Here is a 20,376-nt window from a genome sequence, read left to right as displayed (position 1 = left end):
GCTTGCTGGCTGGGCCCCAGCACTGATCACATATCTCAGGGAACTCAGGTTTCTTCTCCAGAGAGGGCCCAGCTTACACAATTGCGCGAGAGACAGATCCATGGTACCAGCCGCCACGAGGCTTCAAGCTCAGCATGAACAGAAAGCTCAGGCAACAGCTGAGGGCAATTGGATTGTGAGAAAAGGGTCCCTCTTGGCAAAAAAGGCAAGAGGGACCAATATAGAATGCTCAAGTGCCTTCCCAGTGCCTTAATTCCTTCTGAAAGTGATTAAATCCTTTCATGTCCTTTTTTAAATTGCTGCCAAACATTCAAAGAATTAGTTTGTAAGTTTGCTTGGGATAATTGTACAATATGCTGTTGTAAAATATCTAAAATTATAATGACATTATAGAATAATATCATGCAAGGATATTCTTTGCTCTAGGCCATGGCAATTCAATTTCAAACTGGCTGTCAATTTCTTTTTGTAACTTTATATAAACTTTGTCAGGGAGGCAAAAACACAAATTACTTACTTTAGTCCAAGAGGCCAAATATATTGACTTTCAATTACAATCCTTACGACTTTTGAAGGAAACTTCTTTTTGTTTCCTTCCAAAATAATTTTCAGGCTACAGAGAGTTTCATTTAAAAATATTTGTGAATCCCAATTTTTTAATGATTTTCCTTCACTTTGATATTTTTTTCCCTCAGATTTGGCAGGAAGAAAAATATACATTTGCTATTTGTTTTTATAATCCCTGAAAATTTTAAAGGTATGTGCCTACTAGGTATATTATTTGTTTTTTCTCCAAATAGAAATCATAGATTAGTATTTAATACAAATATTCTTAGGTTGTCTTTCAGGGCATGGAGCTGATATTACTTTAATTGAACCACTGACTATGGAGAAACTTAGCATTGTGGTAAAATACTGGAAAACATATTTCTCAAATACTGGTGAGTGAAAAACAAATTTGTAAAGGTTTGAAAATTTCTAATTAAAATACCACAAAATTATATTCATATTTTTTAAAGTTGGTTTATCACTTGTGTCTTTTATTTGCTAAGAATTGACTATATGCTGTGTACTGTAAAGAACATGTAATCCTTGCCAATCATAGTCTGAAGGAAACAAGTGTAAATAAATAAATGGAAATGTGTTCTCTACCCATGGAGAAAAGACTTGCTTCTTCCTGGGATTAAAACGTGTTATACAGGACCAATATAGCATTATGGTAGGCACAGGCATTATTTATTGATAGTGAGATTGTTATTTTGGTTTTGCTAATCTAGCTATTACATCATTTTTTAGTCATTAAATTAATCATGCTGTGTTCTTATATGATTGCCTAAAAGCCAGGGCCACTACCTTGAATCATATCATACTTTGTGCTTTGCAAAAACAGTTGCATATAAATTATTTTACTTCTGTAAGTTAATAGAGTGGTTATTATTTTTGTTTTAGAAATAGATAATATCAGTGCTTCAATTTGATCTAACATTTCTAAACCCTTCACTTCTATTGTATTATATAGTATATCACCAACATCTAAACACTTTATAAATTAAATTAGCTTTAATTTGGCTTGTAAAAGGATATACTCCAATTTCTGAAATAAATTCTACTGGAATTATTGCTGTTCAATTACTATTTATAGTTTTTCTAGGCCTGGGATACTAGCTCGGAAATCTTTTAAAATTAAGGTAATATTTTTCTTAAAATGAGTCTGACAGTCTCAGATTACCCTGTATGAGCTCATACTTCAGATGATATAAGATTCAATACACCCTTCTTTTTTAATGTTCTTTATTAATATTCAGGGAAGATTAGTGAGTCTGTTTTGTAACATTCCAGCGGCTCCCAGCCCCTACAGTTTCAGAGTTCTTCCTGGAATGGCTTATCGTAGTGACCGAAGATCTTTCTGCAGCCTTTTCTTATATGATTCTCAGTAGAAATAGAGTAGCTGCTCATCACCACCTGTCTAGCACCCTTTCTATTCGTCTTAACTACATCTGCTTCCAGTTTTTTCATCTTTGCTCTGAGAATGAGCAGTTGCAAAAACAAAGCAAAGCAAAGCAAAACATACACAATAAAAACATCAGATGCCATATTTTGACAATATAGCTGCTTACTGAAGACTCATACATATTTTCTATCTCTGTCAATTATCTATAAATAAGAACTTAATAAGTAAACTCAGCTGAATGTGTTTCAAACAAATGTATTTCTAAATTTTTAGAATCTGGTTGTAAGAGGATGTTCTGGGGTAAATTGTATGTAGTGCTTTAATTTTGCTTTCTAACCTGGGTGGATTCATGATTCATCATTTAAATTGATAAATTGCTTTCTGTTTTTAAAAATACTGCTTTGTAAAATCTATTGAGTAAAAAGTGACAACTGCTGTTGATTAGGATGTGTATGTGTGATTTTAGAATTAAAGTGGTCTCCCTTTTAAAACTTCCAGTTAAGAATGAAAGTTTTATGAAGCCTGAACAATCTGGATTTCCCCTGCAGAAGTCCTGTAGTGAACAGCTGGGATGTTTTTCTACTGATCTATTTGCTTGGTTAGTTTTTGTTTTGTTTGTTTGTTTGTTTGTTTTTTACTTTTTCAAAGTAGCAGTTTTTGCTGTATGCATTTTATTTAAAATTTATCGAGAACTTACTATGCTAGGGGTGATGCAAAAGATAGAAGAGGCTAGTTTGTGGAATAAGGATGCATTTTTTTTCTATATTTCAGAATCCTGAGCTGTGACTATAGGTACACATTACAGAGTATTCAGCTAAATATAAGGAACTATTTCATAACAATCATAGTTGACTATAGGGGAGCCAGGTGAATTATAAGGTAGTAAGTTCCCCATGATTGGATGTGTTAAAGTAGAGTCTGGATGATCACTAATCAAAACTAAATAATAGCAGTGGTGTTCAAACTTTTTTAAAACAATAGAATCTTATCTTCAAACAAAAAATTTACATAAACCCCAATAATTAAACAAAGAAGAGCAGCCTCAGCTGTTATCCACCTACTAATCTTCTCCCTGATGTCTTTTTTTGAATTAATTAACCTATATGCCCAATTATTGAAAATAACACTTAAGAAGTTTTCTCTCTTTGCTTCTGTTCCTCCACCTGAGAGATATCAGAACTGGTATTCAAATCTGCAGTTTTTAGGCAATTTAACTGGTGGTCAGACCCTTCTAATGCTAGCATTGTATTATGCTTATAAAAATTCAGTTTTTGTGAATTTTTTCTCTTCAATTCAAGTTGATTCTCCAGGAGGTTCATTCAAGCTAGGAAAAGCTGAGAAGTGAATTTTGATGTAGCCTTATAGCATAGGGCTACAATGGACATACTTGCTGAGGACATGGGTGATGATGATGGGAGTTTTGAGTCATTCACTTCCAGAATTTGTAGAACATGACCATCCACTATTTGTAGAAATATGGCTATTTACTATTTTGAAGAGACTTGTCAACCAATAAATGTGGTGAAGCCAAAGATGCCATCACTTAAGTAATGCAGAGATATCAATAGCTTTCTTGATCTTATTTAACATTTTAACCTCAAAGAGATTTACTGTATTAAACCTTATCTGGGATATAAGGTTGGGAAAGGTTTTGGAAGGCTTTGTGATTTTCTTATATTATTTGCAACTGCTTTTTGAGCCTCACTCATCTTGAATCTTTGTTCTTCCTCAGAATCCTACTACTAAAAATACAAGTAAAATTTCAAATCAAGTTATATCTCTTGGGATAAAGGAGCTAATATTGGTTTGTAAGTTTCTTAGGAAAATTTTGTAAAAATCAATCAAATTAGTTAATTAAAATGTTTGAAGAAGTTCTAGAAAAATGTTAGAACTAGAAAATGTCCATTAGTTGACAAATTTTTATTTTTCTATTTATTATTATTTTTTCCTCATCTGAGGACATGCTTAGAGATAGGAAAGAGGGGGGCTGGCAGAGAGAGAGAGAGAGAGAGAGAGAGAGAGAGAGAGAGAGAGAGATAAGAGAGAAACATTGATCTGTACATGCCCTGACCGGGGATCAAACCTGCAACCGAGGTATGTGCCCTGGCCGGGAATTGAACTGGCAACCTTTCAATGCACAGAACAATGCTCAACCAACAGAGCCACTCCACCTGGCAGTTGACAAATTTTTATATAGAAGGAACCAGCCCTTGCTGATCAAGTTGGAATAGTGTATCTTGGGCCCTCTAATCCATTTTCTTTTTTCTTGTAATGCACCTTTATTTTAATTTTTTATATTTTCTATTTTATTTTATTTTTTCCTTTATAGATTAAGGTATTATATATGTGTTCTTATTCCCCCCCCCCATTGCTCCCCCAGCTCCCCCCCCCCACTCATGCCTTCATCCCCCTGGTGTCTGTGTCCATTGGTTAGGCTCATATGCATCCATACAAGTCCTTTGATTGATCTCTCTCCCTTACCCCCGCCCTCCCCTGCCTTCCCTCTGAGGTTTGACGGTCTGGTCGATGCAGACAGAGAAGCATTGTAATGCACCTTTAGATACAATTATATGATTTGGGATAGTTGTAATCAGTGAGGTCAGATTATTTTAATCCTGCTTGTATCTGTTATTCTTTATCTGTGTATTTTAGAATATTGATCAGTCGTTGAATTTATGATGATCTTGATAATAAATTCTTTTGAAATTTTGAAATAAAATATTCTGCACCAAATATGTAAGGTAACATGCTTTGATATCTACTGCAACTTTGTATGAAGCAAGATATTTAGATAAATACCCTTTGATTAGTGTATTGGTGCTTATTATTTAATATTGCCTGAATAATTTTCTTCTTAAATATATAATATGATTTTTCTCTTGTTTCTAGCTCTGAGTCTCTAAGAAAGGACATTGGGCTTGAATTAAAGGCTCCATTTTCTGATTTTGAAACAAGCAAAAAGATTTCTCTTCTTCATTCAAGCAAGGAAAAGCTGAGAAGGTGAATTTTGATATAGCCCTTTTAGCATTATTCCCTTGTAGGAAGAAATACTTTCATGAATTTTATAATTTTTGTAATATTGTGTAAAGTCTATGTGAAACTAGCAAATCTGAAAACGAAATACATGCCACTCATTCATTCAGTTGGTCATTCAGTAAGTAGTTATGAATAGCTACTGTGTGCCATAATATGACTGGAGAACTGAGATAAAAAACTAAATCCTTGCCTTCAAGGAGATCATAGTCTAGTGTTCAGACAGACTTCTATATAAGCAGCTATTAAATAGAACACTATGTTTTAACACATGCTATCATAGAGAGGAACACATAGGAAACACATAGGAAAGTTACATAAGACAGAATAAGGGGGCAAGAAGAGTTTTCTTGAGAAGATGAAAGCTAAATTGAGCTTTCAATCAAAAGTTACTATTAATTTGGTTTAGAAATCAGGGAGGACTTTTATGTGGGAGAGTAGCAGAGGCTGGTAGTATGAGAGTATATAGTGAATTTATGAAACTGCAAATATTTTCATATAGTTGACTATAATGATACAAGTGGAATGAGCCAAGAGATGTAGGTAAAGGCTGTGTCATGTTAAGGAATTTGAAGTTAACCTGAGCTAAAGGGGAGGCACTAAAGGATTTTAGCAAAGGAGTGGGATGTATGATAAGATTTGTACCATAGTATGAATACTTTACCAGGATGTTAGTGAATTGAGTCTGGAGGCCAGAAGAGTCTGTAATAAGAAATGGTATAATCCTGACTATGGTGTTAGAAATGGGATAGTGAGGAATAAGCCAACTTTAGATATATTAAGTTGGTAGAATCAATATGAGCATGGCTGAAGGAGGAGTCAAGTGTAACTTTCCAGTAGATGGTGGAACCATTGACTGACTAGGAAGCATTTAAACCTCTGGGTTTAAATGGAGGTAGCTGTCAAGTAAGGAGTTGGCCCCTAGGTTCTAGAGAAAGGTCTAGGATAGAAATATAGACTTAAAGTTCTCAGGATACATACAACATCTATTTGAAGTGTGAATTTAGGATGGATGTGACTTTGAAAAGCATGTAGGAAGGAGACACGAAGAGAAGAGAATGTTGGGGGAAAGCTCAATATAAGAAGAAAAGCAAGAGGGAGAGGTATTGAGACCAGAGGAAGAGTTTCCTCAAGTATTGAGTGTTCAGGAATATAACATGACACAGAGTTCAAATAAGGTCAGAAATGATAATTCACTATTTGTATTTGGCAAAACCTAAACATCACTGATGTTGGCAAAAATAATTTTATTGGAATTGTTGCTGGTAAAAATATAGAGTTCTTTTGCTATGTCCTGAGAAAAGAATTTCAAAGGCACATGGATGGAGAAATTTAAACCTGATGGCAAGATTTTGTGAATTAAGGGGAATTCATATACCTTTGGTGATGTGGAGGGTAGGTAGGCACTAAAGCACTGCCACAAGGCTCCTGTTAATCCTCTCTATATCTTCTTGGTTCAGGTAAAGAACAAAGAACCACTCAAACTAACCTTACTCCAATTTTTAATTTTTCCCAGGCCTCATCCCAGCAAATTCTATTGGGGTTTCACTCCTTTTATCCAACTTGATTACCTTTCTAGTTGTTTCCAGCCTAGTCCCTGTCCCTCTATTTCATCATCCTGATTCTCATTGAACGTGTCCAAAAGTTCAATTACATCATCTCGTTTCTATTGCTCATGTGCCCAGCAGAGGAATTTCCTCCCCTCTCTCTGGTACTGGGCTTTCAGCACCCTGGTGAGGTTTTCCTGTCCATTTCTAGTTCCCTAGAGTGTGTGTATGAGTCTGTTTACTAGTACACCTAGTGGAATACTGTCCTGCTAGCTGCTTCAGCTTCCCAGTTTATTAAAATTTAGTTCCCTTTTACTTTCTTCCTTATATAAATAACTAGCTACCTCCCTTATATTAATAACTAGCTACCTACACTGACAGTATGGTTAGGGAAGAAGCATCATTGCAGAAAGATGGAGAATGAAAGGGCAGAGCACAGATGAAAGAGAAAATGAAAGGTGAATGTTATATAAAGGGAGATTTAGGGTAAAATGGGAAATTTGGAAAAGTCTGGGCCAGACTTTAATATATTTATATTCCAAAAGAAAATAGCTGGAAGAGAGAAAGAGGTCATGTTCTGGTTATCTAAGGCTACGTTAAAAAAAGAAAAAAGAAAAAAGAAAAACCAGAATTTATTGGCTTGATACATGGTTTATGGGTTAACAATTTGAGCAAGGCTCAGCTAGGAAATTCTCCTGCCTACATGACATTAACTGGGGTCACTTGTTAGTATTCAGCTGGTGGGTGGTCTAGTCAGAGGAGTCCAAGACATTACCAGGGCCATCAACTGAAGCTTCGTGAGCAGCCCAGGGCTCCTAGAGAGAATGTTCCGAGAGAAATGAAGAGGAAGCTGCCAGTCTCTGAGGGCCTGGAACCAGAAACTTCTACCCGTGCAATTGGTCAAAGCAGTCACAGAGCCAGATGTAAGGGAAGGGTATGTAAGATCCCACCTCTCAGTGAGAGGAATGCCAAGGAATTTCAATTCCCTACACTTGATAAGGGGGTTGATGATGGATTTAGCATTCGTGAGGAGTCAGAAGGCTAAGAAACCAATGGGAAGAAACCTTTTCTTTGGAAAATATAGGGAAGGAGCTAAAACTAACTGTGGATAAAGATGAGTCTTTGATGGGGGTTAGATTGAGCAAGTTTTGCCAAATGGCTTCCATTATCTGCTGAAGATTAGTGGGAAGATGGTGAGGTTTTGAGCTTGATAAAATGGGAAAGAGGATGGGTCAGTCTATTCCAGAAGGCCTTTATTCACATGTCCTGCCTTGGCCAAGTAAATAAAGACTTAAGGCTTGCTGGACAGTGCTATCCTATAGAGTTCAATGATGTGCAGTGAAGTGAGAAAAAACAGTGCAATGAGTTTTTTAAAATTATATAACTTATATTCTATGATTGTGTTTTCCATACTTTATTTGGTATTAAAATTGTGATTTGAGTTAATGGTTACAACATAATGATATTGGGAGATAGTACCTTTCTTTCATTATTTTTCATGTTCATATCTTTATTTGTTCCTCTAAAGTTCTGTGTTGTTTTTATTTTTAATATTAATGGTTGGTGAAAACTAAAATTGGAGAACCGTTCATTTAGTAGACTATAAACTGACATTTTGGGGGATGTCCACCCCTGTGGCATTATTTAAAGGCCTAGAAATTTTTGTTCCTCTAAAAGAAAAGTTCTCTTTCCCTTTAGGAATTTGCTTAAGAGATACCAGAAAGTAAACAATCCATCCATAATTATTATTTTTTTTGCCTTTTCCTCCTCTTAACCCTTCTCATTATACCTGTGAATCTTCAAATAGATGTTTCTAGTGTATTTCCCTTTCTTCTCCTCCGCCCAATCAGCTGCTTTACATATGGTTTTGTCCATAAGTATTTCTTTCTTTTTGCATTTTAATTTCTTTATTGGTTAAGGTATTACATATTTGTCCTCACCCCCCCCATTACCTCCCCACCCCTCCACTGCTGCCCTCACCCCCCTGTTGTCTGCATCCACAGGTTAGGCTTATATGTATGCATACAAGTCCTTTGGTTGATCTCTTCCCCTTACCCCCACCCTCCCCTACCTTCCCTCTGAGGTTTGACAATCTTATCGAGGCTTCCCTGTCTCTGGATCTGTTTTTGATCATTAGTTTATGTTGTTCATTATTTCCCATAGATGAGTGAGATCATGTCATATTTATCTTTCTCTGACTGGCTTATTTCACTTAGCATAATGCTCTCCAGTTCCATCCATGTTGCAAATGGTAGAAATTCCTTCTTTTTTACCACAGCGTAGTATTCCATTGTGTAAGTGTACCACAGTTTTTTAATCCACTCATCTGCTGATGGGCACTTAGGCTGTTTCCAAATCTTAGCTATGGTAAATTATGCTGCTATGAACATAGGGGTGCATATATCCTTTCTGATTGATGTTTCTAGCTTCTTGGGATATATTCCTAGAAGTGGTATTACTGGGTCAAATGGGAGTTCCATTTTTAGTGTTTTGAGGAAACTCCATACTGTTCTCCACAGTGCCTGCATCAGTCTGCATTCCCACCAGCAGTGCACGAGGGTTCCTTTTTCTCCGCATCCTCACCAACATTTGTTGTTTATTTATTTGTTGATGATAGCCATTCTGACAGGTGCGAGATGGTAACACATTATTGTTTTGATTTGCATCTCTCGGATAATTAGTGACTTTGAACATGTTTTCATATGTCTCTTGGCCTTCCTTCTGTCTTCTTTCGAGAAGTTTCTATTTAGGTCCGTTGCCCATTTTTTGATTGGATTGTTTATCTTCCTTTTTTTGAGTTGCATGAGTTCCATGTAAATGTTGGAGATTAAACCCTTACCAGTGATAACATTGCCAAATAGGTTCTCCCAAGTAGTGGTCTTTCTTATTGTTTTGATGATGGTTTCTTTTGCTGTGCAAAAGCTTTTTATTTTGATGTGGTCCTATTTGTTTACTTTCTCTTTAGTTTCCATTGCCCTAGGAGCAGTATCAGTGAAGAAGTTCCTTTGGCATATGTCTGAGATTTTGCTGCCTGTGGATTCCTCTAGTATTTTATGGTTTCCCATCTTATATTTAAGTCCTTTATCCATTTTGAGTTTATTTTTGTGTATGGTGTAAGTTGGTGGTCTAGTTTCAATTTTTTGCATGTATCTCTCCAATGTTCCCACCACCATTTATTGAAGAGACTGTCTTGACTCTATTGTGTGTTCATGCCTCCTTTGTCGAATATTAATTGTGCATAGTGGTTTGGGTCGATATCTGGGTTCTCTATTCTATTTCATTGATCTATATGTCTGTTCTTGTGCCAGTAACAGGCTGTTTTGAGAACAGTGGATTTGTAATACAGCTTGATATGTGGTATTGAGATTCCCACCTACTTTGTTCTTCTTTCTCAAGATTGCTGTAGCTATTCGAGGTCTTTTATTATTCCTGATGAATTTTTGGAGAGTTCTTTCTAGGTCTGTGAAATATGCCGTTGGTATTTTAATGGGGATTGCATTGAATTTATAAATTGCTTTGGATAGTATGGACATTTTAATGATGTTGATTCTACCAATCCATGAACATGGTATATTCTTCCATCTGTTTATGTCTTCCTCTATCACTTTTTTCAGTGTCCTGTAGTTTTTTGCGTATCGGTCTTTTACCTCTTTAATTAAGTTTATTCCTAGGTATCTTAATTTTTTTGGTACCATGGTAAATGGGATTGCTTTTTCAGTCTCTCTTTCTGTAAGTTCACTGTTGGTGTATAGAAATGCCATAGATTTCTTGGCATTAATTTTATATCCTGCTACCATGGCAAATTCATTTATTAAGTCTAATAATTTTTTGATGGAGTCTTTAGGGTTTTCTGTGTCATCTGTGAATAAGGACATGTCGTCTGCGAATAAGGACAGTTTTATTTCTTCTTTTCCAATTTGGATGCATTTTATTTCTTCTTCTTGTCTGATAGCAATGGCTAGTACTTCCAGTACTATGTCGAGCAGAAGTGGTGAGAGAGGGCATCCCTTTCTTGTTCCTGTTTTTAGGGGAAATGGCTTTAGTTTTTGTCCATTGAGTGTGATGCTGGCTGTGGGTTTGTCATATATGGCTTTTATTATGTTGAGGTATGATCCTTCTATTCCCACCTTGCTGAGAGTTTTTATCAAGAAAGGGTGTTGGATTTTGACAAATGCTTTTTCTGCATCAATTGATATGACTATGTGATTTTTCTCCCTCAATTTTTTTATCTGATATATCACATTTATTGATTTGTGGATATTGTCAATCCTTGCATCCCTGGGATAAATCCTGCTTGGTCATGGTGTATGATCATTCTGATGGACTGCTGAATCTGATTTGCTATAATTTTGTTGAGGATTTTGGCAACTATGTTCATGAGGGATATTGGCCTATAATTCTCTTTCATTGTGTTGTCTTTATCTGGTTTTGGTATTAGAGTGATGCTGGCTTCATAGAATGAGTTTGGAAATGTTCCTTCCTCTTGAATTTTTTTGGAATAGTCTGAGGAGGAGAGGTTTTAATTCTTCCTTAAATGTCTAGTATAACGCTCCTGTGAAGCCATCTGGCCCTGGGCTTTTGTTTGCTGGAAGCTTTTTGATGACTGCTTCAATTTCTTCCATAGTTATCGGCTGATTGAGATTTTTAGAATCTTCCTGATTGAGTTTTGGAAGTTTGTATTTTTCTAGGAATATGTCTAATTCCTCCAGGTTGTCTAGTTTGTTGGAATAGAGTTGTTCATAATATTTTTTAACATTCCTTTGTATTTCTGTGGGGTCTGTTGTTATTTCACCTCTTTCATTTCTGATTTTGTTTATTTGAGTCATCTCTCTTTGCTTCTTGGTGAGCCTGGCTAGAAGTTCATCAATCTTGTTTATCCTTTCAATGAACCATCTCTTGGTTTCATTGATCTTTTGTATTTATTTATTTATTTATTTATTTATTTATTTATTTATTTATTTTTGGTCTCTGTGTCATTTGTTTCTGCTCTAATCTTTATTATCTCCTTCCTTCTGCTCATGTGGGCTTTTCTTGTTGCTCTCTTTCTAATTCTTGGAGTTGTAGCGTTAGATGATTTACTACCATTTTTTCTTATTTTTTGAGGTAGGCCTGTAGAGCTATAAACTTCCCTCTCAGGAGTGCTTTCATTGTGTACCATAGGTTTTGGATTGTTGTGTTTTTATTGTCATTAGTTTTCAGAATGTTTTTAATTTCTTCTTTGATCTTATTGGTAACCCAATCAATATTTAATAACATGCTATTCAGCTGCCAAGTGTTTGAATGTTTTGGATTGTTTCTATTACAGTTTATTTCTACTATTATGCCATTGTGGTCTGAAAAGATGCTTGGTATGATTTCAATCTTCTTGAATTTTGGGAGATATTGATTGTGACCCAGGATGTGATCTATTTTTGAAAATGTCCCATGTGCACTTGAAAAGAACATATATTCTGCAGCTTTGGGGTCAAATGTTCTGAAGATGTCAATTAAGTCCTTCTGCTCTAGTGAGTCATTTAGGATTGTTGTTTCTTTGCTGAAATTTTGTCTAGAGGATTTATCCGGTGATGTCAGTGGTGTATTAAAATCCCCTACTATGATTGTATTGTTGTCGATCTCTCTCTTGATATCTTCCAGGAGATTTTTTATGTATTTGGGTGCTCCTGCATTGGGTGCATACATGTTTATCAGGGTTATATCCTCTTGTTGTATCAATCCCTTTAATATTATGAATTGGCCTTCCTTATCTCTTGTTATGGCCTTCACTTTGAGTTCTATTTTGTAAGATATAAGTATTGCTACCCCAGCTCTTTTTTCATTTCTATTTGCCTGAAAGATATTTTTCCATCCCTTCACTTTCAGTCTGTGTGAGTCCCTTGTTCTGAGGTGGGTCTGTTGTAGACAGCATATATATGGGTCATGTTTTTTTTATCCATTCAGACACTCGATGTCTTTTGATTAGAGCATTTAGTCTGTTTACATTTAAAGTTATTATTGAAAGGTACTTGTTTGTAGCCATTTTTATTTTGTTGAGGCTGTGTTCCTTCTGACCTTTTTGTTTCTTATTTTTACAGCATTCCCTTTAGCATTTCTTGCATCGCTGGCTTGGTAGTGATAAACTCCCTTAGCCTTTTTTTGTCTGAAAAGCTCCTAATTTCCCCTTCAATTTTGATTGATAGTCTTGCTGGCTAGAGTATTCATGGATTCATTCCCTTGTTTTGCATCACTTTGTATATCTCCTTTCATTCCCTTCTAGCTTGATGTGTTTCTGTTGAGAAATCATTTGATAATCTGATGGGGGATCCGTTGTAGATAACTCTCTGTCTCTCTCTTGCAGCCTTTAAGATTCTCTCTTTGTCGATAACATTTGCCATTGTAATTATGGTGTGTCTTGGTGTGGGTCTTTTGGGATTCATCTTGCTTGGGACTCTCTGTACTTGAGTAACGTTTTTCTTCCCCACATCAGGAAAGTTTTCTGTCATTATTTCTTCAAATAAATTTTCTAATCCTTGCTGCTCTTCTTGTCATTCTGGCAGCCCTATTATATGTATGTTATTTCATTTTGCATTGTCCCAAAGCTCCCTTAGGCTCTCTTCCTGCTTTTTAATATTTTTCTCTAGTTGCTGTTCAGATTGGGCTACTTTCTGTACCTGATCTTGTAACTCACTAATTCAGTCCTCTGCTTCTTCTAGTCTACTGTTGAAGCCTTCCATGGTGTTTTTGATTGTAGCTATATTATTTTTCATTTCTTCTTGATTTTTGCATAGGTTATTAATTTTCTCGTCCATCTGATGTATGAACTGTATGACCATTACTCTGAATTATTTTTCTCTCATGTTGCATGCTTCCATTTCACTTATTTTCTTTCTTGGTGATTCTGCCTTTTCTTTCCTCTGGGGATTGAAAGTGACCAGACCTCACACCCACACTAAGTGGCAGTGCCACCTAACTTTGTTTCAGGGCAAGCACACACAGAAGGCTGTTTACAGCAGGGCAGAACTGGACCTCCTGCCAACACAGTGCAACTGAGCAACCCGGTCTCCCAAGCAGATCGGGGACCCTGAATCTCCACGCAAGAGGCAGCATTGAGCACCAGTGACTAGATTCTGTTCCTCATTGCATGCACCTGGGATGCCTTATTCCCAGTATATTCACACTAAGAGCCAGCAACTCTAATTCTTGGTGCATGTGCACACAGGGACCCTGATTCTCAGTGAGAGGTAGTGCCAAGCAACAGAGATTCTGATACTCGATTCTCGGCATGGACACAGGGAGCCTCTGACTCCTGACACGAAATAGGGGACTTTGATTTTTGGCACACGCCAGTGGGTTCTCTGTTTCAAATTATACCATGTGGGTGGCGGGGGAGGGGGATTGGCTTTGACTCACAGAAACCTGTGGCTGTGGTGCCTGGATTCTTGGTGTTTCTGAGTCTGCAACAATGATCACAGGTCTTTTACCAGAGTGGCTGTAGGGTCCTTGTTTGCTTCTGAGACCAGACTGGGTGTTGGCAAGGCTAGGATTCTAGTTTCAAGCAGTTCTGTTCTTCAAGATGGTGTGGTCTCTGTGCCGCCGGTGTCCTCCCCAAAGTGTTTGCGGCAGCAGTGGGGTTTTGCCGTCTAAGACTGCCCAGATTGGCAGCCCCCTGGAAGAACTGCAGGGTCTAACTGTCCCTGTTTCACTCATTCACACACCCACACACGTCCATACACACCTCTATCGCTCCTTCACTCTCTCACACACTCTCCCTCCCTACCTTCCTGCCAGTCGCCATTTGCCTCCCCTCTAAGTATTTCTTTATTGCAATTTTTATTTTCTTTATGCCTATGATGATCCTCTCTCTCTCCTTTTATTCTTCTTAAAGCAATCCCTTTAACATTTCTTGCATTGTTGGTTTGGTAGTAATGTATTCTTTTAATCCCTACCCCCCCCTTTTTTTTTTTTTTGGTCTGGAAAGCTTTTTATTTCACCTTCAATTTTAAATGATAGCCTTGCTGGATAGAGGAGTCATGGATTTAGGCCCATGCTTTTCATTACTTTGAGCACTTCATTCCTCTCCCTTCTGGCCTGAAAAGTTTCTATTGAGGAATCAGCTAACATTCTAATGGGAACTCCTTTGTAGGTAATTTTGTCTCTCTCTTGCTGCTTTTGAGATTCTTTGACTTTAACATTTGACATTTTAATTATGATGAGTCTAGTTCTGAGTCTTTTTGGGTTCATCTTGATTGGGACTCTGTACCTCCTGAACTTGTATGACATTTTCCTTCTCTGGGTTGAGGAAGTTTTCTGTTATTATTTCTTTAAACAAGTTCTTTGTTCCATTCGCACCTTCTTCCCCTTCTGGTATTCCTAAGTGTGTTTTTATTATGCTTCATGTTGTCCCAGAGCTCCGTTAAGCTATCTTCTTTTTAAAAATATATATATTTTATTGATTTTTCACTGAGAGGAAGGGCAAGGGATAGAGAGTTAGAAACATTGATCAGCTGCCTCCTGCACAACCCCTACTGGGGATATTCCGCAACCAAGGTACATGCCCTTGATAGGAATTGAACCTGGGACCCTTCAGTCCACAGGCCAATTCTCTATCCACTGAGCCAGAACAGTTAGGGCTAAGCTATCTTCTTGCTTTGTAATTCTTTTCTCTGTTTGCTGCTCTTAATTGGGTATTTATTTATACCTTGTCTTCAAAATTGCTAATTAAATTCTCTGCTTCATCTAATCTACTTTTAACCTTTTCCAGAGTGTTCTTGATGTCAGATATGTTATTCTTCATTTCTGACTACTTGTCGTTCATGGGTTCTATTTCCCTTTTACTGCTGTTGTTATTTGCACTAAGTTCCTTGAGAATCTTTATAGCCATTTTTTTGAACTCCATTTCTGATAGGTTGCTTGCCTCCATTTTATTTAGTTCTTTTTCTGGAGATTTATTATTTTCTCTCATTTGAGGGTTGTTTCGTTGTCTCCCCATTTTAGCTATCTCTTTGTATTTGCTTCTATTTATTAGATGGAACTGTTATGCCTCCCATTATTTTGGGGATGGCCTTATGTAGAAAGTGTCTTGAAGTTCAAGTGGTGCAGTCTTTTTGTTCATCTAAGCCGGATGCTCTAGAATGCCCCTTGTGTACATTTTTGGGCTCTCCTGTTGTAATTGGGACTTGACTGTTGATGTCCAGTTCATGGGAGGGATCTCCTGTCTGACTTGCTGCCAGTGAGGTTCAAACCCAATGTTTTCATGCTTTTGATTCCCTAATTGTGGGGATCACTCAATTTTTCTCTGATGTTATTGAATCTGGTCCTTTAGTGTGTCTATTCTGGGCCTCCTGGGAACTTCTCTAGTACAAATGAATGTGAGTCACTGTCCCTTTTTGGTCCTGAGCAACCCGGTTAGGGTCTGAGAGGTTGAAGCCCTTAGTAGTCCAGTGGTCAGGGACTCCTTAGCACAGAGACTAGGTCTACCTTGAATCTCTCACATTGATTGTCCTTGTTCTGAGCTGTATTCCCTTACCCCAAAGAGTTGGTCCCGCAGGTGTCAGCTGCAGGCATTTGGGGTCCTGTTTTTGCATTGCTGTGTGGTCTGGAGTTGTGTGTGCAGGTGGAGGGGTATATGCAAGGTGCCACTGATGTTCGCCTCCCTGAATTGTTTGAGGCGGTGCCTGTGCTGGGAACCCAAATGCTATTTCTGACTAATTATATCAGGCAAAGACTCAAAGCCTCCAGAGACCTGCCTCTGTCTGAAAACTGATTGGATGCAGCCTTGAGTAGCCTCAAGCAATCGTCCACAGTTAGGGTGAAAGGTCTTCTAAGAGGTTGGGACAGTTGTTTCTGCTTGGAGGCTCATTGTTATTCTCAGTCTCTTTTTAAAAAAATTTAAATTTTTTTATTGATTAATGTATCAAATGTGTCCATATCTCCGCATTGCACCCCCCCAACCCACTCCCATACATGCCCTCACCCCCCAGTGTCTTGCGTTCATTGGTTATGCTTATATGCATACATACAAGTCCTTCCATTGATCTCTTATCTACCCCCACATCGCAAAACTTCCCACTATAATTTGACAGTCTGTTAGATGCTTCTCTGCTGTTGTATCTATCTTTTTGTTCATCAGGTTATAATGTTCTTTATTATCCATAAATGAGTGAGATCATGTGGTATTTTTCTTTCATTGACTGGCTTATTTCACTTAGCATAATGCTCTCCAGTTCCATTGCTGCTACAAATGGTAAGAATTCCTTCTTTTTTATAGCAGCGTAGTATTCCATTGTGTAGATGTATTATAGTTTTCTGATCCAGTCATCTGCTGATGGGCACTTAGGCTGTTTCCAAATCTTAGCTATTGTAAATTGTGCTGCTGTGAATATAGGGGTGCATATATCCTTTCTGATTGGTGTTTCTGATTTCTTGGAATATATTCCTAGAAGTGGGATGACTGGGTCAAATTGGAGTTCCATTTTTAGTTTTTTGAGGAAACTCCATACTGTTGTCCACAGTGGCTGCACCAGTCTGCATTCCCACCAGCATGCAAAAGAATTCCTTTTTCTCCGCATCCTCACCAGCACTTGTCGTTTGTTGATTTGTTGATGATTGCCATTCTGACAGGTGTGAAATGTAACCACATTGTTGTTTTGATTCGCATCTCTCGGATTATTAGTGATTTTGAGCATGTTTTCATATGTCTCTTGGCGTTCCTTCTGTCTTCTTTCGAAAAGTATCTACTTAGGTCCGTTGCCCATTTTTTGATTGGATTGTTTATCTTCCTTTTATTAAGTTGTATGAGTTCCCTGTAAATGTTGTAGATTAAACCTTTATCAGTGATAACATTTGCAAATATGTTCTCCCATACAGTGGGCTTTCTTGTTGTTTTGTTGATAGTTAATTTTGCTGTGCAAAAGCTTTTTATTTTGTTGTAGTCCCATTTGTTTATTTTCTCTTTAGTTTCCATTGCCTTAGGAGTGGTGTCGGTGAAGACGTTGCTTCAGCATATGTCTGAGATTTTGCTGCCTGTGGATTCCTCTAGTATTTTTATGGTTTCCCGTCTTATGGTTAAGTCCTGTATCCATTTTGAGTTTATTTTTGTGTATGGTGTAAGTTGGTGGTCTAATTTCATATTTTTGCAAGTATCTGTCCAATTTTCTCAACACCATTTATTGAAGAGACTGTCTTGACTCTATTGTGTGTTCATGCCTCCTTTGTCAAATATTAATTGAGCATAGTGGTTTGGCTTGATATCTGGGTTCTCTATTCTATTCCATTGGTCTATATGCCTGTTATGGTGCCAGTACCAGGCTGTTTTGAGAACAGTGGCCTTGTAGTACAGCTTGAAATCTGGTATTGAGATCCCACCTACTTTGTTCTTCTTTCTCAGGATTGCTGTGGCTATTCGGGGTCTTTTTTATTCCAGATGAATTTTTGGAGAGTTCTTTCTAGGTCTGTGAAATATGCCATTGGTATTTAAATGGGAATTACATTGAATCTATATTGCTTTGGGTAGTATGGACATTTTAATGATGATTCTATCAATCCATGAACACTGTATGCTCTTCCATATATTTATGTCTTCCTCTATCTCTTTTTTCAATGTCCTATAGTTTTCTGAGTAGAGGTCTTTTACCTCCTTAGTTAAGTTTATTCCCAGGTATCTTCATTTTTTTTTTTTTTGGTGCGATGGTAAATGGGATTGTTTTCTTAATCTCTCTTTCTGTAAGTTCACTGTTGGTGTATAGAAATGCCATAGATTTCTTGGCATTAATTTTGTATCCTGCTACATTGCCAAATTTATTTATTAAGTCTAATAGTTTTTTTTTATGGAGTCTTTCAGGTTTTTTATGTACAATATCATGTCATCTGCAAATAAGGACAGCTTTACTTCTTCTTTTCCAATTTGGATTCCTTTTATTTCTTCTTCTTGTCGAATTGCAATGGCTAATACTTCCAGTGCTATGTCGAACAGGAGTGGTGAGAGTGGGCATCCCTGTCTTGTTCCTGTTCTTAGGGGAAATGGTTTTAGTTTTTACCCATTGAGTATGATGTTGGCTGTGGGTTTGTCATATATGGCTTTTATTATGTTGAGGTATGATCCTTCTATTCCCACCTTACTGAGAGTTTTTATCAAGAAAGGGTGTTGGATATTGTCAAATGCTTTTTCTGCATCAATTGATATGACTATGTGGTTTTTATCTCTCAATTTGTTTATGTGATGTATCACGTTTATTGATTTGCGGATATTATACGATCCTTGCATCCCTAGGATAAATCCTACTTGGTCATGGTGTATGATCTTTTTGATGCACTGCTGGATCTGATTTGCTAGAATTTTGTTGAGGATTTTGGCATCTGTGTTCATGAGGGATATTGGCCTGTAATTCTCTTTCATTGTGTTATCTTTTTCTGGTTTTGGTATTAGGGTGATGCTGGCTTCATTGCATGAGCTTGTAAGTGTTCCTTCCTCTTGAATTTTTTTGGAATAGTATGAGGAGGGTAGGTTTTATTTCTTCCTGAATGTTTGGTAAAACTCCCCTGTGAAGCTGTCTGGTCCCGGGCTTTTGTTTGCCGGAAGCTTTTTGATGACTGCTTCAATTTCTTCCATAGTTATGGGCCTATTGAGATTTTTAGATTCTTCCTGTTTGAGTTTTGGAAGGTTGTATTTTTCTAGGAATATGTCCATTTCCTCCAGGTTATCCAGTTTGTTGGAATAGTATTGTTCATAATACTTTTTACGGTGGGGTCTGTTGTTATTTCACCTCTTTCATTTCTGATTTTGTTTATTTGGGTCCTCTCTCTTTGCTTCTTGGTGAGCCTGGCGAGAGGTTCATCAATCTTGTTTATCCTTTCAAAGAATCAGCTCTTGGTTTTGTTGATCTTTTGTATTTTATTTTATTTTAATTTTTTTGGTCTCTATGGCATTTTTCTCCACTCTGATCTTTATTATTTCCTCCCTTCTGCTTACACTGGGCTTTTCTTGTTGCTCTCTTTCTAACTCTTTGAGTTGTAGGGTTAGGTAATTTATTACCATTGTTTCTTGTTTTTTGCCGTAGGCTTGTAAGAGCTTTGAACTTCCCTCTCCAGACTGCTTTTTCTGTGTCCCATACAATTTGGATTGTTGTGTTTTCATTGTCATTTGTTGCCATGATGTTTTTATTTCTTCTTTGATCTCTCTGGTAACCCAGTCATTGATTAATAGGATGCTATTTAGTCTCCAGGTGTTTGATTTTTTTGGATTGTTTTTGTTATATTTGATTTCCAGTTTTATGCCATCTTGATCTGAGAAGATGCTTGATATTATTTCTATCTTCTTGAATTTGAAGAGACTTTGTCTGTGTCCTAATATGTGGTCTATCCTTGAAAATGTTCCATGGGCACTGGAGAAGAATGTGTATTCTGTAGCTTTGGGCTGAAGTGTTCTAAAGATATCAATTAAGTCTATCTGATCTAGTGTGTCATTTAGGATTGCTGTTTCTTTGCTGATTTTTTTGTTTAGATGATTTATCCTGTGGTGACAGTGGGGTATTAAAGTCTGTATGACTGTATTGTTATCAGTCTCTCCGTTGATGTCTTCCAGTAGTTGTTTTATGTATTTGGGTGCTCCTGTATTGGGTGCATATATGTTTACCTGAGTTATATCTTCTTGTTGAATTGCTCCCTTTAGTATTATGTAGTAACCTTCCTTATCTCTTGTTATGGTCTTTACTTTGAGGTCTATTTTATCAGATATAAGTATCACAACCCCAGCTTTTTTCTCATTTCCATTTGCCTGAAAAATGGTTTTCCATCCCTTCACTCTCAGTCTGTGTGAATCCTTTGTTCTGAGGTGGGTCTCTTGCAGACAACAAATATATGGGTCATGTTTTC

At 37.1% G+C, this 20,376-nt stretch overlaps 1 protein-coding gene across 1 annotated transcript in view; it reads left to right on the top strand.

Moving 5' to 3' along the window:
• The window catches only part of SOHLH2 (spermatogenesis and oogenesis specific basic helix-loop-helix 2), a gene marked incomplete at both ends in the record, with an annotated part of 87,109 nt that overhangs the window by 47,136 nt on the left and 19,597 nt on the right, over positions 1-20,376 (top strand). The window contains 4 exons of the mRNA XM_079779353.1: positions 696-757; positions 837-941; positions 2,450-2,549; positions 4,841-4,951. Coding sequence (XP_079635479.1) covers positions 696-757; positions 837-941; positions 2,450-2,549; positions 4,841-4,951 — 378 coding nt within the window. The remainder of the gene's footprint in view (positions 1-695; positions 758-836; positions 942-2,449; positions 2,550-4,840; positions 4,952-20,376) is intronic.

The sequence above is a fragment of the Cnephaeus nilssonii genome, assembly GCF_951640355.1.
Source record: "Cnephaeus nilssonii genome assembly, chromosome: 8".
NCBI classification, from domain to species: domain Eukaryota; kingdom Metazoa; phylum Chordata; class Mammalia; order Chiroptera; family Vespertilionidae; genus Cnephaeus; species Cnephaeus nilssonii.
Note: the sequence above shows the minus strand (reverse complement) of the source record. Positions and strands in the feature narration are given on the sequence as shown.